Raw genomic sequence first — 19,267 nt, forward strand, 5'->3', positions numbered from 1 at the left:
ATTATCAGATACAAAATGCTAAAAATCTTACCCTCATTCTTTCGCTGAAAGCTTCCTTGTTCTCCTGCGTAAGCTTACGAATGTCATCGTTAAGTCTATCTACTTCCTGTTGATCAGTTACTGAAAGTTGATTCAGCAAGTCTTGCTGCAGTTCACTTTTCAGGGATTGCTCTGTGGATTGCATTGACTTCAAGCTTGAATCCAGGCTAGCCAAACTTCTTTCCTAGAAGAAAAAAGATTTAAAAGGTTTTTTATAAATTTTCTTTTATTCTCAAAGGTTGAATCAGAATTGCATAACCTCTAACCCACTGAGGAGTTAAAAAAATAAGTATTGATCCACACAATACAAAAATTACACCAGTATGTTGCCTGCAAGCAGTAGTTAACTTACATACACTGGTGTAAGAAATTAAGAGAATTTGCAGACTTGGTCGATTATCTCTAGAACTACTGTACCAATTTTAATGAAATTTGATATGTACATACATTGATACAATGCAAAACAAATAACCATTCAATAATTGTAATACACATGCATGATCATGCGTAACACTCGTTGGAGTCAGAAGGTATGAAACAGTGGTTGCAGAAAAAACAAAAAGATGGGTTAATAGGGGGGTATGGTCCCCTCTTACAGCCTCCCCACAATTCGGCACCTCATTCCATCATCTACAGGTCTTACAGCGTGATTTCACACTTGAAATAAGGCAGTTTATCATTTCCTGTGGCAATTGGTCCCACTCGTTCAGCAACGCTGTTTTCATTCCCTGGATGGTTCCCGGAGGGGGGTTTTCGAGTTGCAATTGCCCTCCCCAGAGTGTCCCAGACATACTCTATAGGGTTAAAGTCTGGAGATCTGCCTGGCCAATCCACCCGGCGAATATCCTCACTCTCTAGAAAATTGTCGAGTAGAAGAGCTCTATGTGGCCTCGCATTATCATCCATTAAAATGAACTCAGGGCCAACTGTACCCCTGAAAATGCGAACATAGGGCTCCAAGACCTCATCTCTATACCTCACACCAGTCACAGTGCCTCTTTCAAAGACATGGAGAGGTGTGCGGCCATCCAACATGATGCCTGCCCAGACCATTAAACCTCCTCCGCCATAATGGTCGATTTCGCGGACATTGGAGGGTAGGTAGCAGGTCCCTGGTTCTCTCCATATGAAAGTACGACGAGAATCGGTGCTTAGGCTGAACCGGGACTCATCAGTGAAGAGAACGGTCGCCCATTGATCCATACTCCAATCTCTATGCACCATGATAAACGGATTCTCCTGTCCGTAGAAGTGAGCGGGACGCAAACAGCAGGTCTTCTTGCAAACAACCCTCTCTCATGAAGTCTTTTGGAAACAGTCACCCTTGATACACGGGTTCCTGTGGCTGCATACAAGTCACGAGAGAGCTGAGAAGCTGTAGCACTCCTGTTACGCCTCGCTATAATCGACAAATGGCGATCTTCTCTGGCCGTCGTGCATCTTGGACGACCTTGCCCAGGCTTTCTCTCGATGGATCCGGTATCCTGGAACTATTTCCATAAGTTACACACGACGCTGGGCGTTAAATTGAACTCTCTACAAATCTGGACTTGAGATTGGCCTGCTTCTAGCCTCCCCACAATTCGCCACCTCATTCCATCATCTAAATGCTGGTGGTTACTCATTTTTACTGTTACAATTTGAAATTAACCGATTGCTGCAAAATAACACCAAGAAATTCGCAGAGGTGTGCAAGCGAACGAAATGCGTCTTAACTTACGCGCGCTTATAAAGCCTGTTTGTCTACTGGCTCCGCCTACACACACGTGTACGCTTATGTATTTGGCGTACAAGATTTGCATTTTTGTCTAGAAGCAGTGGTTTTACATTCAGTTCAGTTCTTTTCATGAAATTCGATAAAATATGCAAATTATCTTAATTTATTTCACCACTGTATTTGGCCCATAGACTAAAGGTTTCGCACCTTTGGGTTGAGTAGTAGGTCAAACTTATTAGTCTTAGTCTTTCCAACAAGATAGGCTAAAAAAATGTTTGAGCGCTACACCAGATCATGGAATTAATAACTGAAAAATAACATATTAAATTACTTTAGGTTGCCGTGACCTTTCCAAAGCTGCCAGTTCTTCCTTCATCAGGCGAATGTCTGCTTTCAATTTATCAAAGACATCTCTGTAAATGGCAAAGAATAAAATTAATATTGAAAAATGAAAACCCAAATGAGTGATTTAGGAACTTCTTATTAAAAAAATACTCTACTCATTTGAAATAGAATAACTCAAAACAAAGGAAAAATAACAGCAAATGAAATGCAACATTATTTTAAGCCGCAGAAATCACGGAAGGAAAAAGTTCAAGGGATTTAATAAACATTTGCATTCTTAGCTAGAACTAAAACATTTCCCAAACTAGGTATTGCTGCTACATAATTAATACTAAATTAATTGATCTAGACCTCATATATTAAGCCCAGGAAATGTTATCTGGAAAAAAATATTTTGATGTTTCCCTTATCAAAATACAGTGTTCAGATCAAATGTTCCTTATTTCAAACAGTGATTAAAAATCAGTAATATCACGCAGGGTGATGATATAAGAAAAATTTGGCTGTACAACTTTTCTGCGAGTTCCACACACAAATACTTTTTATTTTACTTTATACTTTTCTTATCATTCCCAACTTCATGTAAAGTGTAGGAACTGATGAAAAAATAGTGACATTTGATCAAGACCACAGTGATACCCTTGATTCTGTACTTGTACCTATTGCCAAGACAATTTTATATTAAATAAAAAAAATTCGCAATCTTTATTTTTATAAATTTGAAAGCAATTTCTAGATTCATTATGAAGAATAATACACGAATATTTAGTTGACATTAATGATAAAAACTAAGCATAAAAATGTTTTCTATCAATTTATTTACACTTACTTATTTTTGCTATTTTTTGTTTCAGCTTTTTGCATGTCACTAACAATTTGATTGATATGACCTTCAATATGTTAGAAAGTTAAGGCCAAAATAAAGAGAATGATATGATATAGATAACTCAAAAAAGACAGAGAAATTTTGCCAAAAATAAAATAGTAGTATTAAATGTTCAATCCGTAAATTTCCAATTTTATAAAACAAGAAACTAATACATGATTTCCTTTCTTCGACTAGTCTTTTTTGAATTCTTATGAAAAAAGTATTACAACAATTGCAATTAAATGAACACATAAAAAATAACAGAAATGTTATCAGTAAATATGTGCATACAGGAAAACAAATATGACCATTTCGAACATACCCATCTACCAATTATAAATGGTAGATGGTTATGGTTTTTGTTAATAATTACTATTATTCAATCCATTAACAATAGAACTATTGCAGGTCATTTTGACCTCTTTTGAAACCTTGATTGACATTTGCAACTCTATTTTTTAAAATTGAAAATATCACCTTTGTGACCTTTCCGAAGGAATCTTTTGGAGTAAAAACGAAAATTTTAAGTTATTCCGTTGAGTTTTAAAAACTAATTCTACCTAGAACTACTGGGCAGTCATTTTTACCACAGGTGAAAATTTTGTTAGTTAAGTAGTTCGCAAATATACTATGAACTCATTTATATTAAGAAATAAAATCATTCATTTTCTTTTTTTCAGGCGTAAGCAAACATACAGGGTGTTTCAAAAGATGGGCTGATTTAACGTAAATCAACATTGCCAGAGTGTCTTCAAGAATAAAGCCAAGGAGATGAATAAAATTTTATTTTCAACCATTTGTATTTTGTGGCCGCAGGTCCAAATCGAAGTGTCTGTTGACTACGTAGAGTAAAAGTTGTACAATGACCTCAGATCCCATATTTTATTAGACAGAACCCTTGTTTCACTTATTAATTTGTGTTCATTATACAATTACATATGATAAGTGACAAAATGGTTTGCCTATTACAACCACAGGAAAACAAAAGCAACAAAATTGCAACGACAACACTTCATGTTCAGGACCATAACTAGATTGGGGGTAAGCAGTCCCCCAACCAAATGGGAGGTCTCACAAATAATGTAGATTTATTTTGCACAATTTTTCCACTTTTAAGGAAACCCCCCCTCCACCAAGAAAATGTCTGCCCCAAGAAGGTATGCTATGGCCCTGCTCATGTTCTTTGTCTAGTAAATTTTTGACTATTAGCTTCGTAAAATTTCCTTGACTGCTCCAGCTGGGATGACCAATACACTCAACAAAACAAAAAAGATATCTGTCAATCTTTCTCTGTGCTGCGACAGTTGTCGTTCCTGTTCTGTTATTTCAGTTACTAGTTGCATGTGCGCTTTATGAAGATCAAGTTTTGATCGACGAGTGTCAAAATAACCACCAGTTAATGCACCTTTATGTGATACTTGATCACCTAGGTGAGAAAAAAAATTATACATGATAATAGAAGCTATAAGAATTAATAACAATGCAGTCAAACACAATAAACACACACATTGACTATATTTAAAAAATTCTTACTTTCAAATAAAAGATTATATTTCTTCATTCATAACTTACTTTAATCATGAATTTAAAAAAGTATCAAAATAACATGATTCAAATATATTTTTAGGGCAATGCATATATATATATGTGTGTGAAATTATATATTGTTCAATATGAAATTTCTAAACTGTTAGTGTGTTAGAGAAACTTCGGAATAAATATATATTTATATATTGTCTTACACCATTTTATCCTAGAAACCGTCTAAGCAAAATAAAAAAAAGGATATATACATATCTCAATTAAGAAATTTTCTGGACTCATCTATATAAAAGTCTACTTGCGTATAACAAATGCTTTTAGCAAACCCATGCAATTTTGCTTAGATGCAAGTTCAGCTAAATAACAAAAAAATGTTTGTGCATTTTAATGAAAAAAATTGAGTAGAACAAAATTTAAAAAAAAAAAAAAAGCATATTCACATTAACCATACCTTCAAGGGTTATGCAGTCAAGATTTGACGTTCTTGCCATCTGAGTAGCGACTTCAAGATTTCTGCAGATCAAAGTTTTGCCATATATATACTTCATAGCTCTTTCGAATTTTGGTTCATAATTAAGCTTCTTGATCATTGGTATAACATCCTTTAAAGAAAGAATTAAAGTAAAATACTCCAATTCAATGAAGTTTTTACAAAAAATTCATCACTAAAAATTATTCTCATCAATGCCACTTGGGAGGGGGAAAAACTAATATTGCAAAGGTAAAACTAGGCAGCATTCCCAAAAGCAGAATGTTTTGCGATGTTCTGCAACAAGCCCTCAGCTGACTGAAAATGTTCTGCGGTAAAAATTTGCATATACATAATAGCGTTTTTCTACACTATTCTTAAAATTATTCCAGATTGTTCAGCAACAGCACTGGTTGTTCTGCAACGTACGTCACACATTTTGGTACATTCTGTTTTTCGGGCAGCATTATATGCATTCTACCACCTTCAAAAGTATAGAAATGCATTAGCTTATTTTTTCTCATATTACCAAATGAGGAATGGTCTTAATATTATCAATAACTGATTTTCTCTTCCTTTCTCTCACACATGCACGTGCGCGCACACACACACAAAAAAAACCTGATGTTAAATAAATCAAATTTGCAAGAATTTTATAATTCAATACTAATAAATTTGCTTTAAGAAAATTATACACTGCATTTTTTTTTTAGAATTTGTCTCCCTGAAATTTAAATGAAAAATGCATTTAAAAGAAGATATAGCACATTATATGCTAATGATGAATCTTTGCCATCAAAATGAACCTACATTTGTACTTGGATAAGGAACATCTTTATAAATGAGACGATTCAAAGGCATAAAGGTGACTTCACCAGGAAGAGCCTGCCGATTCATTTCTTGCAAGATTTTAGTGCCAATCCTATCGTTCTCTACAATGTGGTAGAACAACCTGTCGACGAAGAAAAAGCAAATAATATAGGGACAAATTCTCAAACCATAGTATAGATTGGGGACATATGAATTGAAATAAAAAAAATAAAATGTTCTTATATATTTTGAAGGCAGAAAAGAAATGTACTGGTATGCTTAAACCTTTATGCATATCTATTTATGAACATAAACTACACTATATAGCTATAAGTCTGCAATCACTAGTTGCAGACATTTTCTCGAATTTCCAAAAAAATATAGGCTGAAATGTTCAGATATTTCATTCATGTAAAACATACGCTTGTACTCACAATTTTTAGTAAAAATTTAGTCACATGTGTTTTTAAAGGATCCAAAAAAATTAAAAAATTAAATATTTGTTTTGATCAACCATGTAACAAAAAGCTACAAATGTTTTGTAACTTTCACAAAATATTTTACTGGCTCTGCGCAATACTTTGCATGTATTTTTGTGAAAGTAGCATGTATATTCACAAAAATATAAATTTTTATGAGTAAAAATCCCAATCTTCATTTTTTTTTCTTGCTTGTAACATGCAGAATTTTCAACCAATATATTTTTCTAAAACTTATAGAAAACTTGACACTATACATGAGGCACACTGTGAAGAAATTTAAAATGTGGCATCTCAATATTCAATGAGATATGACCATTTTAAATGGTAAATGATTTTTATTTATATGTAGGCAGAAAATATAAATTTTATTTTATCATAATTTGGGGTTGCTAGATATGTAGTGTGCAGCTCATATAAAAATTTCACAATTGAATGTCATGAAAATTCAGAACGATATCATTGATAAAGTGAGCAGTAATTTTAGTTACTCGCAGAAAGTAGCTTGATCATAAAGAATTTCCACAAATCAATATTTCGATTATTGTCTATCATTTGATTATTTCCTTCAGTTTTTGTTTCAACTTGACATCACACACGCTTAACATCACCATGATGCTTGTTATGCTAAAGCACTTCTCTTACATAGCATCAGACATGCAGCTTCACTCACTTGCATAATGAATTATTAAGCTAATTCTCAAAGTAATCAATCCCACAATAATCTATGAATCATCTTTTTCAACTAAATGGCTGAAAAAAAGACCAGATCTAGTCTGAACATTACTAAGTTGGCAATACTGAGCTATAGGGAAACTGTACCTCAATGCACTGCAAAGAAGATAATATACTTCTGAATAACTCCTGGCTGGAGGAAGCTAGGGCCACTAGTTCATGACCAATCAGAAGCAGATGAGGACACTAGAGTATATTCTCACCTCTTAGCTGCATGGATCATCTGCAGAGCTGTTCCAACACCACACCCTAACAGGTGACCTTGAAATCCCTATAAATAAATCCTTTTTTCTCTCTGACACCCCTTCCCTTTTTGCTCCCTCTTTTCAGGGATCTTCTTTCAGCATCAAGTACCATCAACGTCAGAAAGAAGTATTCCAGGGAGGGATAAAAAGTAATGATTTTTTCAGAAACAGCATGGAGGATTTTAGAGAGTTTAAGGATTCTTAAAAATTGAAATGAAAATTAATGACTTTTTAAGGAGTTTTTAAGCACCCTACAAACCTTGGCATGTTATAAGCAGAAAAAAACAAGAGATGAAAATTTGAATTTTTATCAAAAAATATTTATATCTGCATGAATATAAGTGCTATTTTCTAAAGCTAATCTTCTCTGTATCGTTCTAATTCTTTTTAGTATATGTACTGCCGAAGCGAGTACTGTTTTATTTTCTAGAGCTGGTTCGATTAACCGGGTCAATTGTTATTCACAGTTAATCGACTTGACTAATCCAATTAAAATTTTCATTACAAGTTTGTAATTTAACAGGATTTATGTGTATAAACCAATCCTGGAAAAAGTTGAAATGACGGACCTACACCAGACTTCTCCCATGTGTAAGTAAGGGAGAAGTTTCTAGGGAAATAAGCAACAGTATAAAGAAACTGTTGAGCATATTAAATTGCTCCAACTGAGCAGTTGGGAAGCCTTAATCCCTTAATATATTCCCATGTTTATTAACATCTAGCAAATGCATATATGAAATGAATAAAAATTACTTTTAAAGCATCAGTTAATATTATATAGTTACCAATACTACATTTGTTATAAATGGTTAGCTTTTGAATAAAAAATATTCGATTAATCAAATAAAACATTTTGATTAGCCATTAAAAATTTTAATTGATTCCTGGCTTTAATATTTTCACAAAAATTCACACAAACTATTGCACAAAGCCAGTAAAATATTTTGTGCAAGATAAAAATCATTTGTGGATTTATGTTACAGGGTTGATCAAAACATATACGTTTTTTTAATTTTTTGGCAGTCTTCTAAAAACACGACTAAATTTTCACTGAAAATTGTGAGCGAAAGCATAAGGTTTATACGACCGAAATTTCACAATTTGTCCAGCATTTTTCTAGAAATTTGAGAAAATGTCTTAACTCCAAACTGAACACAGAGCTATGTCTATACAGTGTACCTCAACATTAAAAAGAAAAAAAAAATTATGATGGTATGAATGTCTCACAAAAAATTAATAAATGGTAAATCGTAACAATTTATTGTATAAAATTTAACAAAACACAAGCACTGAATTCCGTTGCACTCACTTGTTCCCAGATGTGACTTCAACTGCTGTGTATATGGTTTTGTCACAATCAAAATTCTCAATCAGCATGCCATAATAAGCATCAGCAATCTGAGCACTGCTTCCACCTTTGTCTCTGAAAGTTTGAAGAACTTTTTTGACACTGTCTCTTCCATTAAGAGTGGCCTAGAAAATGAGCATACAATTAAAAGTGTGAGAAATTATTTGAAGTCCACTTAATTGTGTGAAGGAAAAATATACAGTGAAAAACCTGTCTAAGACAAATAATGTACGAGACAGAAAACTTCTGAAAGGAATCAAAAGGTAGTCCCAGATGTGTCAACTTTTGGAATCCAAAGACCCGACCATGAATGTGATCCAAAACATTTTTTTCGTGAATTTTTTTTTCGAATCAATTTAAACATAAAGGGTTATACCTTAAAAGTATTTGCTGCATTTGAAAATCCAAATGAATGATTTAGAAATTATAAAAAAACCCACTCATTTGAAATACAATAATTCAAAAGATAGGGGGAAAAATAATAGAATGTGATATGTAACACTCTTTTAATCAGCGGAAATAATGGAAGAAAAAAAGTTTGCATGATTCAATACAGATTTACGCTCAAGATATGACTTATAAGATATAACCTCACCTAAACTAGGCATTGTTGCTGCATATAATGAATGCTAAATTAACTCATCTTGACCTCATATATTAGGCTGAGAAAACATAATGTGAAAAAAAAACCCATATATTTTGATATTTCCTTCAATAAAATACTTGTATGGTCAAGTGTTCATACTTGGGACAGCAGACTTATTTGGGAGGATTTGGGACTTTATGTTTTAATGAGTTGGTAGCCCTGCCCTCTGCAATTGTCTGGCGGCTAGTTCCTTCTTCATCCCCCCTTAAAGTAAGTCGAAAATGATGTACGTTCAGTTAACGCTTGTGATTTTTCTGTTAAAATCAAGAAAATCTAATTTTGGCAAAAAAACAGGAGAATTTTCCAATAATTCCAGAGAGAAGAAAGAAGGGTGAAAAATCCAGTCTTCAACCAAAATCTTGAGAGGTTGGCAGGTCTGTAGTCCCATGGATGAATATAGTTTTGATGTCCATCTTTACAAAATGTAAAATTGGCTAAAACAGAATATTATTTCAGTTTCTTCATGCACCACTTCGTACAGTTTCACGATACTCATGCAATGCACTTACTTTTCCAGTCATTTGCCGTAATCCTTGATCTTTTTTGGAAAGCTCTTCTTTAAGCATGGACAAATTTTGCTGCATTGCATTTTCTTGCCTCCATAATTCACTAATTAAATATACGAAGACAAAAAGTTATAGTATTGAGAGGAAAGTTAAAAAACTTTATGAAGAGACCAAAAATCAAAGTTTTTCTTGATCACTTACTTCCTTTCATTTTGCAGGGAATCTTTCTTTTTCTTCATTTCATAGAAATTTTTATTTTGGTTATCAATACTAGCTCTGTGGTTTTCCAATTCTTTAGTGAGTTCCTGTTTTCAAATGAAAAATTTTGAATTTGAAAAACATCCGTGAAAAAATCACCCTGACACAAGTTTTAATATTTACTGATATGTGATCATTTTGAATAACATTTTTACAAGATTTAAAATGCATGATACACACTAATTTGAATAGATCTAAACTCTTACTTACAACAGAACATAATTTTCATAAATTTTTTTTTAAATTCAAATAAAACATGCATTAATTTTAAAAACACCAGAAATTTAGTTGGAGTACATTTCCTCTTCATATTTTACTGAATCATCACATCAACTGACCTTCACTTCTACTGTGGATATGTTGAAAACCTCCTTTCAAAAAAATTTAGTAACTTGACTATTTCAATTTATTTTGTGATACAGGGCATCAAGATTTCAGAGGTTTGACCCTATAAACATCACTAAATAACTTCAAAAGAATAACTTCTTTATTTTTCTAATGTGATGAAACTATTGTGTTCATTAAATACAAAATGATAGTGGAACTTTCTGGTTAACAAAAAATTCGGTTAACGAGCTATTTGCATAACAAGCAAAAATTGAGAAAATTTTGACTTGAATAAAAAGCGATAATTTGCATTATAAGCAAAAATTTTGCATTTTGTTTACTAAGTTTCACATTATTACAACTAAACCCTATGGTTTCTTGCTTTCATCCACACACCTACTATGGAATTGTGGGTAATATTCTCCACTAGTCTCTGGTCAGCATGCCTCATTCAAAAAATGAACACACACAAGCATGACTGTTTATGATACTAAACCAGATGTAACATTGTAACCATGTGCACGTAAAATTTCTTTTTCAATTCTGCTTGGAAAAACTATTTTATTATTTGAGGAGCTAACCCATAAATAAGAGCCTCCAGTTGTCAAAGAGGTTATGTTTTTTGGGAAGACCATGGCATTGGAGGTGCATGAGGATGGCATCCAAGAAATAGTGGAGGAGCATGGCTATGAATAGACTACATATGAGCTGATGGATTTCCGTTGTGTGTAAGAATGAGAGTTTATGGATAGATCTTGTCTGAGAAAGATAAATGCAATGTGTATTGGATTTGGTTCTTTTTCAAAAGTCACACAAAAAGAATAACTTTGCAGACGACAGTGAGCCTGTAAATCATAGTTTCTTAAACTTCCATCGTCCCCAACTTAAGTGAACCCATAGGATCCTATGTTATACCCTTAGCTTCTATAGCCCCATGGACCATTTCATCGCCCACCAGGGGGCGATATTATCCACTTCAGGAAACACTGCTGTAAATCGTACTAAACGACAGTTTTCCTCTTTATCATTGTTTAGAGTAAGTTAATTGTAAACATTATTGCATTGCATTTTTACATATGGCGTAATTGTATTATTTTTATTATAATATTATTGTACTGTGTGTATATTGTTTATTATTGATTGAATGCCGCTTCTACTAATCATTTTTACGTGAATGAATAATTGTGGAACGAATTACCTGAGTTTCAATTATTTCTTATGGGGAAGTAGGATTCAAATAATGAGTGATGTGGATTATGAGCTCTTTCATGGAACAAATTAAGATCGTTAATCAAAGTTCCACTGTACTAACATCATGAAGCATACACACGCATGATAAAAAATATTTTATGGTGGAACATTGATGTTGAATGTGGACAAATAGTAAGTAATAAATCATTAAGAAAGAATTGAATATGAATTGCTGTTGAAACTGATATTTGTTCAGCAAGTTTGATGAAGACCTTGCAAGTAGAAAAATGACTTACATCTATCTTTGTTTCTAGCATTCTTTTTTTATCAGCATCTTTGGCAAAATCTTCCTGCAAGCGATCAATCTGAAATCGACAATCATTGAAAAAATATATTTATTTCACCAGCTTAAGTGATTATTATACATTTCATGTCACAGAGATTCAAAGGCATAATGATGTGTATTAATAATTAAAATAATTTATACAATAAAAATACACATGTACAGCATCCAATAAATATTTCAATAACTATAGCAAAGTAAGAATTTTTCTAATGAAGAAAAAGTATTCAACCTGCTCTCTTTTGTCACGAATAGCTCTTTGAAGAGATTTCAATTCTTTTTGGATCCACCTGTCCCGTTCTGCTTTAGATGTGAATTGGCTTCCCCTCCCTTGTTTCGCATACAATTCTGTTCTTTTCTGTTCTTTCAGACTCAACCTATATTCCAACAGATAAAAGAAAATGTTTTATAGCATTAGTTACAAAATTCCATAGTTATTTGGTCAGTACTGAAAACTAGAAAAGCAAACACTAATTTAGAAAAAAGAAAGAAAAAACCCTACTCTCGGGTGCATTCCTCCTCCCTCTTCTTCTGAGCTTCATATTGAGGGCGAATATTGTCAAGATTGGCCAATTTCGATGCAATAGTTTCCTTAAGACGTTCCAATTCTCGCTCTGCTCTTCGTCGTGAACTGTCATCACCTTCCACCTCATCACGCAAGTCCTTGATGGTCAACTCCAAACGTGTCTTCTCTTTGAAAAGAGAAGATTGTTCTTGAGATAAAGCCTCCTTTTCCTCTCTGAATGACTGGAGCTTGCTCTTCACATCCCGAAGATCTTTGCTGAATTTCTAAAATCAAACGATTACATAAATCAGAAAAAAAAGTAAAAAAATCACAATTCTGCATCTAAGTGATAGGGGTATGCAATGAAAATGCTATAGTGATTGGATACCATATAGTGCTGCTTTGCAAATTTGAGACTCAACTTGAGGACAGAGCATGATTAATTTTGAATCATGAGGTATCACAGCATAGCATGTAAATGTTGAATGACCAATATTTGATATGATTTTCAATTTATTTTCCTGTTCATTGTAGACAACTGGCTTTCTTGAATGATATATAGACTTACAAACACCTTTTTATCAAAAATGAACATCATAATAAGTCTCTGGTTGCATATCTGACTCAAAACTAAAATTGGCAACTCCCTTTTACAGATATATTGATATTTATATTATACTTACTTCATAAATATTAATGATTATTGTGATTAATACCATTATTTATCATGAAGAAATACCAAAATGCAAACTTTTATTAATACATCGATATAAAATTAAGTAAATTTCAGTCAGAATCGTTCGAAAATGACAAGCATAATTAGCTTTACACACTAACATATTCAATAATATCAGTTCTAGAACCCCCCCCCCCCCCCATATTGCAACAACAGGGGTGGGAAGTGACAAAGTCCATTTCGGAGCAGCAAAATTCAGATTCTGAGCAGTTTTGGAGCAGCAAAATGTAGGATTCGGAGCAGATTACTATAAATTGGAGCAGCGAAATTACCAAAAATATTCCCGTTAACCCTCACCCCTTTTCAAAATAAAACAACTGCACTGTCTTTTTTTATCAAACATCTTTTCATCAGCTTGTTTTTGGTCAAATATTTTTGCTCAAATGAAGTATATATTTGAGTTTGTTTGAAGAGATAATTGGTACATATACATTTTTAGAAAGTTTCATCAGTATATGTAAATTAGCGATTATGTGACATCACTCAGTATCCTCTAATCAGAGTAAGCCCAGGGGATTCTGGGGAAATTTCCCTTTTATAAAGTAGACCCATAGATCAGTAGTTGATTGTGTATTGGAGAGGTAGGAGATTCAGTAGAATATAGTGTGGCTATTTTTATTATCATTCATCATATTACTCTATTATCTGGCTTACAGTGTGCATAAAATTTTTTGCACTAGTCTATTTAAGTTGATTTTTGCTTACTGAGGGCACTATTTGATGTCTGGAACAGCAACACTTCAAATGGGCTGAAAACTTTCTAGAAGTTTTCAATTTTTTTATACTCAGAAAGAAATTGTTGCAAAATGGGAGAGAATTTCGGAAGAATGAACACGATGTTTGGCGATCTGACACTCGTTATTCCGCAAAGTTTCTAAATTAACATTCGTAATTCGGCTGACATGCGCTTTTTACTCCAGGAATGAACTTTTTTTTCACGAAACATCAGGATTTGACGCAGACGATCTACTACAGTAATTTATGCTGCTTCCAGTTTTTTGAAAATGGAAACACACTTGCATTTGCGCTTTAAAACTGAAAGATCATTGCAAACCATCTTCAGTCGCACGGTCACGGATATTATCGGGGTTTCGCGATGGAAAGCCTGATGAGGGGCTGATAGTTTAAATAAGGTGATTTGTTTAAGGACAGTGGAATAAAACTCGATCATCTTCTCGGACAGAATCGTTTCGCAGCAAGCAGGAACAAAATTTTTTGCCATCCTTGCCGAAATTCTGAGTATACTGAAGCAAAATTCGCTGTTTGACGCAGAAAATTACAAAAATACACTATTGGAGCAGGATGGCGCAAGATGTTAATTTTGGCACAGTGCGGTGCAATTGACACAGAGTTCCCACCGCTGCAACAAATACATATTTGATAATTTAAATGGATAGGCACAAGATGCGACTTTGCTGCATCATGTGGGACGATTTTTTTCTTTTAGGTAAAGCGATTGCACATCTGGAATTACTCATCAGCAACTGAGTCTTCACGTTTGGCTTCTCCTTCTAGAAAAGAATAGAATTGTTTGATGTGACATGATGCGAAGTAGCCAAGTCTCATTTCGTGCTTGGAGGACTATACTCGAGGGAGTATGAGATAAGAGAGAAAGAAATTTCGTATACATGCATTTATTCCCTGCTAAATAAAGGTAAGTTATGATTATGGTTTGAATAATATACTGTAATTATGCTAATATTAGCAAATAAAATATTAATCATACATAAAAACATGTAACACACATACAAACACATTTGTAAACAGGTAGACTAATAATAGATGAATTATACCTTTATATTATCTGCTGCAGTTTGTGCTCCTTCTCTAAGCTTTTCTGTAACAGAGCTGCTTGTTTCCCTCCGAGTTTCCAACTGAAATTTTCAAAATCACCATTATTTTCACACAGATCCCCAGATGATTAAATATTAAAACGAGTAAAAATAATGGAACTTAATGAAAACTAAATTAACTAAAAAATACTCATTCTTTTAACATGCCTATAACATTTGCATTCCTTTTAACATCCACTATAATTTTTTCATATGAAAATACATCATAAGAAATACCTCTTCTAATTTTTTCCTTGCATCCTTCAACTCATGGTCATATATAGTGTATTCTAATGATCTAGAGAAGAAAAGAACTATTTAATTATTAAAAAGTAATAAATTATTAATAGTACTTTATTAATAAAGAACTATTATTCAAATGGATTAATAGTAGTAACTACTGAACAGTTGTAAATACTGAAATTTCCTGTGTATTATTCTCCACATGCAAATATTGCTACTTTGAGAAAAAATGCCATCCTTAAATCTGCACGCACAAATCACAAATTTCATTCAAAAATTTAGAGAAATCTTGTGAAAAAATCTTGAGGAATAAAAACAGTTGCTGGTCACAAGAAAAAAAAAATTATTCTATTTGCAACTATGTGAAACATGCATACTATTTTCTCAACCCTTCCACAAAACTTTGACAATACTACTACCAATAATTTTTTAACCCCTGTAACATCCCTCAGATATGTTGTTGAGTGTTTGCATTTTGAAGTATTTAGGCTCTATAACTACTTTATGATTGCCAGATAATTGAATTAATAAAATTCAGTTAGATGTTTCGCTCTAGTAAAAGTCTTTACTGCATTCCACTTTTGTGTAATAGTGAAATAATGCTTTTACACGAAATGTTTTCTCGCTAATGTACACAACAAATTACAGCTTTATTTGTGGTAAAATAATTTGGCTATTAACTATGTATTTATTTACCATATTTGAATTGGTATGTTTCATTTTCATTATAAGGATGACGAAACTTTCAAGTACCGGGTTAATCAATATGTTGTGTACTAAAAATTTTCTTGAAAAACAATTGTTTTTTGTTTTTAAGCTTTAATTAAAATTTACATGATAATTATTTTATTTTTTTAATGATGTGGTAGAGAAAGGATAAATTATTAAAAAAGAAATTATTTTGTCTGAATTATTTTTAAAAATACTTATTTTACTTCAAAGAAAAAAAACTACTGGCATTCTGCAGTGGTACATATTTCCCCAATAAGAATTAAATTTTTTACACGTATAATCCACGAATTATAAGCAGGAAATAATGGTAAATGTAGAATAGAAAAATGGTAGGAATGGGCTTCAAATTTTGTAAGATTCAACTGAAACCAAATAAAAATATTGTCCAATACAATTAATTTTTAGCTAAAGCTTCAAAATACAGACACAGACCTAAAAACATTTTTTTAGATTACACCAAGGAGTCATACTGCATCTGTTGTAATACTCTTGAGTAGCGGTTCTCAACTGGTACTCCATGTACACTTCCCAGGGGATCCACGGCCACTCGATGAAAATAAAACAAATCAGTAAATTTAATAATTAAAGAAAAGAGGCCTATAGGGTTCTGCCATAAAATTATATACAAAAAGAGCTCCTTGAGTCAAACAAGTCTCCGCCATAGAAAGTATATACTGAAAAGGGATCTGCAAACCATAAAAGGTTGAGAACCGCTGCTCTAGAGACTTTTGGAATGAAAAAAAACATAAGCCAAAAACACCCGTAGTGACAAGAATTTTTTACATAACATGACTACAAAAATCAAAGACAGAAGTTAAGAAATTCCCATAGATACAATAAAGATTTTTCACCTCCTCATTTTGTCCCACTTCTGATATTCTTTCAGTTCTTCTTTTTCTTCCTCAAGAGTCTTCAACCTTTCTTCAATGTATTTCAGGAGATCTTCAATTTTCTCCCTCTTTCCTTCTGTCTCCTTCAGAATGACTTTACTCTCTTCGCGTCTCTCATCATATACTCGTGTGCCAGCTACTTCTCTAAGAAGTTTCAACCGCTGGGAATCTGGAGCTGTAGCCATTTGATTGATCTGAAAATACCATTAAGAAATAGACTGAAGTTAAAACAAACTATACCATTAGAAATTAGTCTGTAATTAATACAAACAAAAGAAGAAAAAAATATACATATATTTCACTTAAGATTATTTCCCACACCCCGAAATAAACTTTTAAAATCCCATCCAAACATAACAAAATTGGCATGGGAATTGGTTTTGATTCTAAAATTTTTATACTTCCACAATAATCAGTTTTCTTCTTGCACCAATGTCCTTGTATGCACACACACAAATCAGACTAGGACATGCAGTTTTAAAAAGACTATGCTTCTATGGCTTTCTAAGATATACCAACTTGCCAGATTGGAAGGTTTGTCTTGACGCCTTAACCACTTTACTATCAGGTGCTATTCCCCCTCCCCTTCTTTACCTGAAGACTAAATTCAGTGTTAAAAAGGTTCTTTTGAACATTCTGAAGTAGACTTAGAAGCTTTCCTGCCCCACTTCTATTTAAGCATTTATTTTATTATTTGCTCAGCTTTGTGCCCAAGTCTACTCGATTGACAATGGAAAATAGCAAGATAATTTTTTATTTACCATTGCACAGAAGTCAGTTAAAATTATTCATCAATCAGAATACTTACCTTTCCTTGTTTTACAATATAATATGGATTGCTTCTGGAAAAACCAGCACTTTCCAGGAGATTCATCACATCCGATCTCCTGCAACAACAAAAACAGAGTTTTCCCCTTTTTCATTTCCATTAGATTTTGTTTAAGTTTGTTAATTAAATGTAGGTCTTTTTTAATAGGTTTCAAATACATCTTATTAAGCATCCACAAGTACATTTTCTATGAGATAAAATTATACATCATTAAGAGAATACAATCAAGTTTAAATAAATGAAGCATGCCAGTGTACATACGTGACCATCTTTTTGTTCAGTAAATACTGGTCTTTCTTTGCCGCAATAACTCTCCGAAGAGCAACTTCATCTTTGTCAATCTGAAAGATAAGATAATTTCAAATATTTCTCTTTGAAGATTTTTGCACAGCAGGTAAACACAGTTGAATTTTAAGTGTGCAAACATGAGATTTGAAATTAGTAAACAAATATTCCATAAAGCAAATATCATGACGGATAAACTTATCATACATAAATCAGCAGTTTCTTTAATACTTAAAAAAATCCTCATATTTTTTCTCCCTTATTTCCTTTTTCCACAACCTCAAAATAACTAATTTAAACATGTATGTACATCCTTTATGTGTACATCTTATATTGTCTAAATATACCTTTTTGGAGCATGTTAAACTGTGTATTTGATCAATAAAACTGACCATACAGTAAGGGAATAATTGTTCACACAAAAATAAACCCACTTTTGCATAATTGCATCTGAACCTTGAGTTGCTGCAGCCTTGAGAACTGCAGCAAGAAAATTGTTTGTGGTAAAATAAATGAATTTGGATAATGAAAATTCTGAGAAATCAGGATGTGATGCCTGAATTTTTTTTTATCTTCAAATTTTTCAAACCCTGCAGGAAATGTAACCAAAATTGTCCTGATCCGTCGAAAAATGAAACCTTTAGCTATGTAACCAGAACCATAGTTTTTTTTTAAATATTTAAATAACTTACACAAAGATTTGTGTGTGTGAAAAATTATGTGTACTATAAATAAGTAATAATTTCTTTGGATATGTTTATCACATATTCACATATTGCATATCAGGTATAATACATATATAGACATGCAAACTTTTGGAATTCAGAAATCGGGAGATTCTCCCGAAGGGGGAACCAATTTTCTCCAAAAAAAACTCTGGGTTTTTAGGCTAAAGAAACCAGCTGGGAGGGGAAATGGGTATCTATCCAAGGAGCAAACTTAACAACCATGATTATAACAGGTATCAGAATTATTTTCAGATTGTAAACAAACCATAAGAAATTTACCACATCACGCTTTAATACATAGTTTCATGCATAGGGTTGTTACCATTTATGAATGATTCAGATATTACTGTGTGCAGGCCTATGCGTTTTTTCCATATTAATCAACCATTGATGCAAGCTGTGAAAATTTACATAAAAATGGAAACACACACAAAAGTGTCATTCTCATCACTAATACATGCTCATGGAGAAAATTACAAGTTTCAACATCTGCATAAAAATTTCTTTTAGTTCTGAAACTGGTCATTTTCACATTGTGGAAACTGTTGTTAATTCATGAATGTTCCTGCGGAACGTTTTGTTAGCAATATGAGATTTAGTTGTTTCTCTTTTTAATAAA

General features: G+C 32.8%; 1 protein-coding gene across 1 annotated transcript in view; it reads right to left on the reverse strand.

Annotated features, from left to right (window-relative positions):
* The window catches only part of SMC3 (structural maintenance of chromosomes 3), a 44,455-nt gene that overhangs the window by 14,942 nt on the left and 10,246 nt on the right, over nucleotides 1-19,267 (reverse strand). Inside the window, exons 5-21 of the mRNA XM_089244948.1 lie at nucleotides 17,897-17,976; nucleotides 17,615-17,693; nucleotides 16,768-17,000; nucleotides 15,179-15,239; nucleotides 14,903-14,983; nucleotides 12,371-12,657; nucleotides 12,101-12,245; nucleotides 11,822-11,890; nucleotides 9,951-10,054; nucleotides 9,753-9,852; nucleotides 8,559-8,722; nucleotides 5,791-5,932; nucleotides 4,963-5,113; nucleotides 4,242-4,395; nucleotides 2,931-2,996; nucleotides 2,088-2,169; nucleotides 32-223 (exon numbers count right to left, since the gene is read on the reverse strand). Coding sequence (XP_089101074.1) covers nucleotides 32-223; nucleotides 2,088-2,169; nucleotides 2,931-2,996; nucleotides 4,242-4,395; nucleotides 4,963-5,113; nucleotides 5,791-5,932; nucleotides 8,559-8,722; nucleotides 9,753-9,852; nucleotides 9,951-10,054; nucleotides 11,822-11,890; nucleotides 12,101-12,245; nucleotides 12,371-12,657; nucleotides 14,903-14,983; nucleotides 15,179-15,239; nucleotides 16,768-17,000; nucleotides 17,615-17,693; nucleotides 17,897-17,976 — 2,190 coding nt within the window. The remainder of the gene's footprint in view (nucleotides 1-31; nucleotides 224-2,087; nucleotides 2,170-2,930; nucleotides 2,997-4,241; nucleotides 4,396-4,962; nucleotides 5,114-5,790; nucleotides 5,933-8,558; nucleotides 8,723-9,752; nucleotides 9,853-9,950; nucleotides 10,055-11,821; nucleotides 11,891-12,100; nucleotides 12,246-12,370; nucleotides 12,658-14,902; nucleotides 14,984-15,178; nucleotides 15,240-16,767; nucleotides 17,001-17,614; nucleotides 17,694-17,896; nucleotides 17,977-19,267) is intronic.

Source organism: Pholcus phalangioides, unplaced genomic scaffold (assembly GCF_987345545.1).
Source record: "Pholcus phalangioides strain wild (caught in Gottingen) unplaced genomic scaffold, Ppha-v1.0 ptg000015l_1, whole genome shotgun sequence".
Taxonomy (NCBI): Eukaryota; Metazoa; Arthropoda; class Arachnida; order Araneae; family Pholcidae; genus Pholcus; species Pholcus phalangioides.